The sequence below is a fragment of the Vicia villosa genome, unplaced genomic scaffold (assembly GCF_029867415.1).
Source record: "Vicia villosa cultivar HV-30 ecotype Madison, WI unplaced genomic scaffold, Vvil1.0 ctg.000004F_1_1_1, whole genome shotgun sequence".
Classification (NCBI taxonomy): domain Eukaryota; kingdom Viridiplantae; phylum Streptophyta; class Magnoliopsida; order Fabales; family Fabaceae; genus Vicia; species Vicia villosa.
The window spans coordinates 1,400,625-1,410,726 of record NW_026704934.1 but is presented as its reverse complement, the minus strand read 5'-3'; the positions used below and the strand labels follow the sequence as shown (position 1 = coordinate 1,410,726).

The 10,102-nt window shown below is 35.9% G+C and overlaps 1 protein-coding gene across 1 annotated transcript; it reads left to right on the top strand.

Moving 5' to 3' along the window:
- Positions 1-475: 475 nt before the first annotated feature.
- On the top strand, positions 476-5,929 carry LOC131621439 (uncharacterized). Its single transcript, XM_058892489.1, has 3 exons — positions 476-881; positions 1,050-5,346; positions 5,518-5,929. The coding sequence occupies exon 2, from the start codon at positions 1,156-1,158 to the stop codon at positions 5,332-5,334; it is 4,179 nt and encodes a 1,392-aa protein (XP_058748472.1). The 5' UTR covers positions 476-881; positions 1,050-1,155; the 3' UTR covers positions 5,335-5,346; positions 5,518-5,929.
- Positions 5,930-10,102: the final 4,173 nt, after the last annotated feature.

Below are 10,102 nucleotides of genomic sequence, written 5' to 3'. Positions count from 1 at the left end.
ATTTCTAGAAAACAAAATTCTTACCAAACACATAAGTTGGAATAATATTCCAAAGAATATTAATCCTGGGAATATCATTCTAAGGAATAATTTTTCTAACCTTGAAACAAACACACCCTAATACTTTTCCACTGGAAAATGAATATTTTAATTCTAATTTTAAGTACTTGAGTTGAAGGTGAAGAAAAATCTTAACGAGTTAAGTTACATGTTGTCACCGACCGTATCACTAACCGTACAATAACATTATGCAATTCCCCCATTCGGTTTCACCAATTTATAAGAAAAAATACCAAAAAAAAATATTTAATTAAAACAAAACACCTAAAACGACGCCGTTTGCTAAGCGGAATCCACTATCCCCTCTCCAGGATTTTACTAGTGGTTAAGTTAAATGACGCGTCAGATCCAACGGTCATAAACAAAACTCACTATAGCCGAGTCACAACGGCCTCACTAATAACTCGTGTCACTCGCTTTCACGACTCAGTTCTAGACTCACTCACCTTCTATCTCTCGTCTTCCAACCCTTTTTTTCTCACTTTTTTGTTACCTCTCTCTCTCTGCATTGCGTTCAATTCATCCCTGTTATTTGCGGTGGCCTTTTTCGTCTTTTCACTCTCTCCCTTTCTCAAATCCAATCACACGGTCCATCTCTTCCCACGTCACCTTCGTCTTCTTCATACCCTCCCCACCTTCTTTTTCTGTTTCTCACCCCCTTTTCTTTTCTCTTTCACTATATAATCAATTTTTCACCCTTTTAGGGTTTCCGTTTTTCATTCTTCATTCTTCATCGCTCTCCGCCGCGTTACGAAACCGTTTCATGGTTCTCGCTACTTCCTGATTCCTCCTCCGATTTTATCATCGTTACTTCGATTGAGGTATTTTTCGTTCGAATTCATTCCTTTTCGTTTTTTTTTATATATTTTTATAAAAAAAATCGCGTGTTTAATTGTTACTATTATTGTTGTTTTTCTTAGATTGAGCATGTTTAGATTTGTTAGGGTTTTTTTTTAATTGTGTTTTGATTTTGGTATTGTTTTTGTTAGGGTTTGGATTGAGATTGAGATTGAGATCTGTTTGATTGGGGTTTGAATTTTTTGAATTGGGTTTCCAAACGCGCTTTTTGGCGGCAGTTTGGTGTTGTTATGTTTGATGGCAATTGAGAAGAACAGTTTTAAGGTGTCGAGGATTGATTCTGAGTGTTCGCCTTTGAGTAAAGAGACTATGTCTAGTGGGGATGAGGAGGATGTTCAGCGGCGGAACTCGGTGAATGAATCTGATGAAGATGATGATGAGTTTGATGATGCTGATTCTGGGGCGGGGTCGGATGATTTTGATTTGCTTGAATTGGGTGAGACTGGAGGTGAGTTTTGTCAGATTGGGAATCAGACGTGCAGTATTCCGTTGGAACTTTACGATCTTTCGGGGCTCGAGGATATACTTTCGGTGGATGTGTGGAATGATTGTTTGAGTGAGGAGGAGAGGTTTGAACTTGCGAAGTATCTTCCTGATATGGACCAAGAGAATTTTGTTCAGACTTTGAAAGAGCTTTTTACTGGTTGTAACTTTCAATTTGGGAGTCCAGTTAAGAAGTTGTTTGATATGCTGAAAGGTGGTCTGTGTGAGCCGAGAGTTGCTCTATACAGGGAGGGTTTGAATTTCGTTCAGAAGCGGCAGCATTATCATTTGTTGAGGAAGCATCATAACAACATGATTAGCAATCTTTGTCAGATAAGAGATGCTTGGCTCAACTGCAGAGGATACAGTATTGAAGAAAGGCTCCGTGTCCTGAATATTATGACCAGTCAAAAGAGTTTGATGTGTGAGAAGATGGAAGATTTGGAGGCTGATTCTTCAGATGAACAATCTGGTGAAGGTATGTGGAGTAGGAAGAACAAGGAAAAGAAAAATGCCCAGAAATTAGGTCAATTTCCTTTCCATGGTGTGGGTTCAGGTTTAGAATTCCATCCACGAGAGCAATCAATGGTTATGGAACAGGAGAAGTCTAGCAAGCAAAACCCTAGGGGTATACTCAAGTTGGCTGCTTCAAAGTCTCATTCAGCAAAGGACCCAACAGGTCACTCGTCTTCTGTCTACCATGGTTTGGATTTGAACCCCAGACTTAATGGTTCAGCTTTTGCTCGTTCTCAACATATGAAGTCAACTGGATATGACGTGGGGTCAATCCACAGAACGAGGGATCCGTTGCGGAATGAATACAATGAGGATATGTCATTTGGAGTAAATGTCCATCGAGATCGCAATGCATTCCGTGGCAGCCTGATGGACAAATCTGGTGCCCTGAGAGGGGGAAAGAGGCACGACTTTCTTCGAGGTGATGAAATAGAGGGTGGCAATTTGATGGGTCTGTCTATGTCTTCAAAGACTGATCTGGATGGATACCCAAGAAATCCAAACCAATTCTCTGATATGCAGTTGTCCACGGCAACCCCCCCTTCTAAGAGAGGTTCACATGATTTTCCTAGCAAGGGAAAGTATGCTGAAAATGTTCAAGAATTTGTAGGCAGTGTTCAGGCGAAGTCAAGATCAAGGGGGTCAAAGACATCACATAAAGTTGATATGATTGACTCACCATACCATGATGATCTTTTTGGCAACAAAGCACCAGGACAGGAATTTGGTACAGATTCAGTACATAAATATGATGATTGGAATCTAAAAAGCAACAAACGAAAAGCAGATAGAGATTCTCCTGATCTCAGTTATACAGCTTATAGGTCTTCCTCACCACAGGTCAGCGATAGGCTTCTATCCTCCGACTTTAGAACAAAATCATTGCAAGAGAAGATTAGAGGGAATTTTGTACAGAATGGAGTAAAAGATATGAAGTCTTTGAGGGCTAGCCATATTCTCCTAAGAAGTGAAGAAACTGAATCAGATTCATCAGAACAGTTGGATGATGACGATGATAACAATCCTTTATTGCAGAGAAAATTTACTTACCCTGTTGGTACAGTTGCTGGTTCTCTGACAAAATCATTGAAGTCTCATCTAGATCCTAAGAAGGCCAAATTTGGTAAGACAGATATGAAGGCACACGTTATAACACAATCTAAAAAGAAAGGCAGCTTTGCAGAGCAGGGGAGCATGCATGGAGCAGAGAATTACCTTTCAAAAAATTCAAAGCAGAAGAATAAAATACTCAATGGCGGTCCTTTGCGTAACCCTGCTGGTAAATTCATTGAAGAGAACTATCCCTCAGGATCAGATATGCTAAATGGTGGTCATGATGACTGGAGACAATTATATAAAAGCAAGAATGAACAAATGCGAGGGGAACCTGTTGAAAGGTTTGATGTGCCATCATCAATTGCATATGCTGCTGAGTATAGGATGAAAGGGAGAACTGGCCTTGATCATTCTATTTTGAGGTCAAAATATTTACATGATTATGGCAATGATGAGGATGAATCACTTGAGAATCGGTTGCTAGGGGATGAAAATGGAGTTGGACATGGCAGGTCTTGGAGAAAAGGGCAGAAAAATGTTGCGTATAAGGATGAGCATAATGAAAGATCTGACGCACCATTACTTGGTTGTAACTCAACAATGAAGAAGCGAAAAATGAAGCATGGTGCAGCAGATTCTGTTGGAAGAGATGAAGATGCCAATCTTCTGTCAAGCAATCCTCCCAAAACTGATGACTTGCCTTCTTTTTCTATGAAAAAAAAGTCAAAGAAAAAAACAGGCGCTGATATGGTTATTTCTGAAATGGAAAATCCTGAACTGCTTGTTACTGATACAGGGACAGCAGACATGGAACTGGAAATCAAGCCACAGAAAAAGCCATTTATTTTGATCACACCTACTGTCCATACTGGATTTTCATTTTCTATAATGCATCTTCTTTCTGCAGTCCGCATGGCAATGCTTAGTCCACCTGCAGAAGAAAGTTTGGAGGCAGGGAAACCTATAGAACAGCAGAATAAAGTGCAGGAAGACAGTCTCAACGGTGTTATTTCTAGTGATAAGGTGGCTGCCAATGGTGAAGCTTCTGACCAAGTAAATGTGCCATCTCTTACTGTTCAGGTGATTGTCAATCGTGTGAGATCGAACCCTGGCGATCCCTGTATTCTTGAGACACAAGAGCCATTGCAGGATTTGGTCAGAGGTGTTCTAAAGATATTTTCTTCCAAAACGGCACCTTTAGGAGCAAAGGGTTGGAAGGTACTAGCAATTTATGAAAAATCTACCAGAAGTTGGTCATGGACTGGCCCAGTTTTACAAAATTCATCTGACCGTGGTACCATTGAGGAGGTGGCATCTCCTGAAGCTTGGGGCCTTCCTCATAAGATGCTCGTCAAGTTGGTCGATTCCTTTGCCAATTGGTTGAAATGTGGTCAGGATACTCTTCAGCAAATAGGAAGTCTCCCTGCACCACCCTTGGAATTGATGCAAATCAATCTGGATGAGAAGGAAAGGTTTAGAGACCTGAGGGCTCAAAAGAGTCTCCACACCATAAAGCCAAGTTCAGAGGAAGTGAGGGCTTATTTTCGCAAGGAGGAACTTCTCAGGTACTCAATTCCCGACAGAGCTTTCTCATATACTGCAGCTGATGGTAAAAAGTCTATTGTGGCTCCTTTGAGAAGATGCGGTGGGAAGCCAACATCCAAAGCCAGAGACCATTTTATGTTGAAACGTGATCGCCCACCACATGTTACAATTCTCTGTCTTGTGCGAGATGCAGCTGCTAGGTTGCCTGGAAGTACTGGTACTAGAGCAGATGTTTGTACATTAATTCGAGATTCTCAATACGTTGTTGAAGATGTCACTGATTCACAAATTAACCAAGTTGTTAGTGGAGCTTTGGATAGATTGCATTATGAACGGGATCCTTGTGTGCAATTTGATGGGGAGAAGAAACTGTGGGTTTATTTACATAGAGAAAGAGAAGAAGAAGATTTCGAGGATGATGGCACGTCATCCACAAAGAAATGGAAGAGGCAGAAAAAAGATGCTGCCGATCAATCTGACCAGGCACCAGTAACTGTTGCTTGTAATGGGACTGAAGAGCAAAATGGATATGATTTGTGCTCTGATCTCAATGTGGATCCGCCATGCATTGAAGATGATAAGGGATCAGTCCAACTTATGTCTAATGATACAAGGCTGAATGCAGAGGATCATGTTGATGTCAATCCTGCTGCTCTAGAAGGCAATGTTTGTGAGGACAATTCAATGGCTTGGGAGACTCTTGACTTGAACCCTACTCGAGAGTTATGCCAAGAAAATTCAACAAATGAAGAATTTGGCGATGATTCCTTTGGGAGAGAAAGGGCTGTTGGACTACTCAGTGCAAGCTTATTATGAAGAAAACTGCAGGTATTGTAGCATTGCTATTTCTCTTAATATCACTTTCAGCAACATACAATAGATACTAAGCTTTGATCCGGCATTTAAATAAATCTCTTGCTATCTTTTATTCAAATTGGAGTATCTTTTAATGCTTGTGATGTCAGTGTACCTTACACAAAAACCTACATGTTTCTGCAGGATTCAGTTCTTTTGCATTCAAGAATTCAATCACACTGGTTATGGCTGTGATTGTATATATTGTGGGCGCAGTATCTTTGTATATTGATTTGGTCGGAAAGAATAGGATAGAATGTGTGATCTTGTTGAAGATCATGGAAAGCTGGGTTACGTTAGCTGAATGTTTTTGTGGCTTTACTTTTCATAAATCACAAATAATAATACCTTTTGGGTCTCAATATAAAATGATCTTATTTTGCTTCTTCTGTGAGGGATCGAGAAGCTCGAGTCTTGCCATTGTATTGCATTGCGAAATTGTTATATTATTGTGTATATATACAGTTCCATAAAGACAATGATGTCAGTAGTTCATCCAATAAATCTGTTCATCCAAATGAACAGAACAAAAATATTTATTAGGACTTGTAGAAAAGAGATGGCATTTTATGCTCTTTACATGATTTTATCTTTTTATGCTTTGGTGAACAGTAATTAACTTCATTTTATTAAGTGAATGTAAAATAAATTTTCAAAATTGTAAGCATCAATCCGAAGTCTTTGAGTCTTATAAATTGGTAAATATGTCATAATCAGTATTGTAACAAATTGGTTGATTTATTAATTTGAACCTATATATTTTTTTAAGAGTGGGAAAGGAAAAAAAATGATTTAGTGGGAGAGTGATGATTTCAACTTGACTAATTTTATTCCAGCCACGAGAAGGATAAGGGTGTGTTTGTTTCAAGAGTTACGAGTGTTATTCCTGATTATGAGAATGCAAAATTTTTATGGTGTATTTGTTTGACGGATTTAAATTACAATTTTAGGAATGTTATTCTGAATGCTAATTCCAGGAGTTTTATTCTATCAATTTGTTTGGTAAATAATTAAGATTTCAAGGAATAATTTTGAATTTTATTTTATTTATAATTTAAAATTTTTAAAAATACACAATAATGTGTTGAAATGATATGAAAATGGGTAGTTTGAGTTGATTATTTTTTATTTTCATGGGAATGTATAATTCTCACTCTTAGACATGAGAATAAATAGTTAAAATTTTCTGACTAACTTATATTTTTGGGTATTATTTATTTCAAGATATTTTTTTTCTTTCACATCTATCAAACACACCCTTATGTTTAATTCAAGTTTTAAAAAAATATTCCAAGAATTTTTTATTTTCTGGATTTTTATTTGTACATATTTTTTTATTCTTATTCCAAGATTTAAAGGGTGAGAATATAACATTTCTACGGGAATAAGTTCAACCGACTCTAACTTTCCCCTATCACTCACATTTACTATTTTTTTTTATAATTTTAAATTAAACAAATTTATAATTATTCCTGGAAAACTAAATTCTTACCAAACACAAGTTTGGATAATAATTTTGGGAATACCATTCCAAGGAATAATTTTTGTAATCTTGAAACAAATACACCCTAGAGTTTGAATTACCATTTCACAAAAAAATCATTGTCATCCTATCAATAAAATCATAAGTTGGCTGAAGTGATCAAACCACTTGCATATAATAATTGGGTTCAGGACATACCTAACTAGAGTTCAATGATCAATCTTGTTTAACAATTTAAGTTGTCAATATTCTAACCTCTTACTGATTTTCTTCTCTAGAAACTCAAAGTCCTTGTATCGAAGACGACCATGCAACATAGAAAAATACAAGTACTTCTCTATAGTAAGAGTTCACTAGATACCTGTGTTGGAGATAATTAAATCCATTTTATTCCTCTTAGTAGTAGCGAAAAAGAACACCTTTAATTTAACAACATTCACTTTAAGATCATAAAACATGACAAAACGATTCAAGATATCATAAATAATCCTTTCAAGGAGCCAAAATATTCACAAAAAGAAGAAAATCATCAGTAAAAAATATATGTGATAGAGGGGTCCATTACAAGATAATCTAACGGGTTTCTAATGGCCTTCATCGACTTCCCGGATGACTGTCTGCGACAAGAATTCCATGCACATAATAAAGAGATAGGTGAAAGAGGGTCAGCTTTGTTGGGCAAGAATATGGAGTATTCAAAGGTTTATAGGGGTGAATAGACCTTAGAATTAAAACCTTTAGTTGAAATTAGTTTTGAATAACTTTTATTAGAGTTTGAAAAACATAATGATTTGAGTGAAGAAAACAAATTTTTGTTTATAAAGGGGTTATGCTAATTAATTGGAATTTGCATAGAACGACTTAGACGACACAACATGTAACCTTTTTTTTTATAGAGTTATGCATAGAATGAATTGCTTCTTGGAGGATAATGACATTATCAATTGTCCCTTTACTAGAAAAAAAATTACTTTGAAAGGGTCTGTAACGCCCCGAATTTAATTAATTATTTAATTAAATTGATTAAGGATTTATTCATTGGAATTAGTTGAAGTCGGGATTTATCAGTATTATTCTAAAGGTGTAATTGGATTAATGTGTTGATTTGAGCAGTTAAGTTATGGATCAATTGTAGATGTAGAATATTATTGGAAATAATATTCGTTTATGATTATGTGGTTATTTATTTAATGATGTGTGTGTTATTTGGCTTAATCGAGTAATTAGAGGAATATTATGAATTGGGCCCAAGTGGAAGAATATGACACAATGAGATTGGATTGTGGGTTAAGCCCAATTGAGAAAAGAAGGATATTAAGAGAGTTAGGGTTTTAGAGACATCACTCATTTTGTGGAAAAGAAGAGAAAGAAGAGGAAAAGAGAAAGCTATGGCATGAAGAGAGGAATGACTCCATTGAAGAAAGTGAAGCTTTTGCTAAGGTAAGAGTGAGGTTCTTACTCTCTAATGGTTGGCATGATGATGGGTATGGTAGAGGCTAGGTCTCATAATTGAAATCCAATTAATTGGACTGTAAGTGGGAAAATATCTCAACTCTGGGTAGATTGGACATAGACATACCTATCAAATTTTAAGTGAATTAGGATAAATATCACGAGTCTTACTGAATCAAACCAATAACGTTTGATGGATAAATACTTTACTATTGAAAGGTGAAATTTTGTTTGATCAGTGACAAGATGTCGCTCACAATATAGAAATAATGTGTGAGACAATAAGATTTAAAAGGACCGCCAATAAATAAAAAATAACACAAATAATTGTTAACCAAGTTCGATGCAATGCCACCTACGTTTGAAGGGCATTGGCCCAATAAAAAAAAGGCAAAATACCCCTCTTTGGTTCCTTAACTATACCCTCTAGTTCACTTTGGTCCCTTAATTTCTTTTCGTGTCACTTTAGTCTTTAACTTTTTAATAGATACATATAAGTCCTTTCGGTCTATTTTCCTCAAACGTTCGTTAACAATGTCTATGTGGCAGTTGAGTAGTTAATGTGACTGATCATTTGAACCAAGACCAATTAAAAGCTAACATGTAGCATCAATTTAACTTAAATAAAAAATAAAAATAATATGAAAATAAGGAATAGAAAGAAAAGGAGGGTAGTTTGCATTGTGAAACAACGAGTGAAAAATTTCCAGCTTCAAAGAAAAATTACTTTTCAAAACGCAAATTTTCAGCTTCTTTGACAAAAGCGTTCAATTTTTCAGCTTCTCCAAAGAATCACTTTTCAAAACGCAAATTTTCTCACCATCTCAATTTTTTTGACAACGCCTATGAGTAAAACATTTGTGTGCCTCACACCGAATCTGTACATTAAATTCAGGAACACAGCAGGATTTAGAGCTACATCCCCTATTCCCCAGAACATATCGGGTAAATAAAAGTGAAGCAGCAAATTAACTAATTAAATGTTCCATTTTTTTAACCTCGTCTTTGTAACATCATCCATCTTAAAGAAGAACACCGTAACAATAATCAACAATGTGATACAACCAGACAGTGAGTTAAACATTCCTTAATCCTTATACTGAATACTTCAAAACAGTAGTCATGTCACATAGTGTTGCACCCTGATTTTTACCCTAATATTCCATCTCATTTACATTTTTTCATTCATTTGAAAAAAAAAATAAAAATATATACATACACATACATTCATCACATGCATTTTTTTTTCAATTAATAATATTGTTTCCTATTAACCTTTTTTATGACTTTAGTATTTTAATCTTAATTCAATTTATTTTTAGATTGAATTTTTATTAAAATGTTAAATCATTTTTTGTTTTGCTAGCATTTGTTTTTTATTTTTATTAGGTGCAAGTTTAGAGATAATTGATGGTCCAAGTTGATTCAAATTGTTAGAAGGGCCCATTATCACTAAAGCATGTCACGGTTTATACATACAATAGCAAATTTAACATTTCATTACACTCAAAATGCCGAAAATCCAAACCAAATTCAAATTCAAATTTAAAATCAAAACACATTTCACATTTAGTTTCAATCTCATAACAGAATCACTCCTAACTCATCTTAGCATTCCAGTTCACATGCTTTCAAAGGTCAAAGTTTCTCATCACAAATTCACACCGATCACCCTTCAACTCTCTTGTGCTATAAATACACATGTTAAGACTCAGAAAAAGGGGAGGAGAAATTGATACTGTTATGCTGCGAAAATCTCATTAGAAAGTTCTCCTCCAAATCTCTCTAACCTTC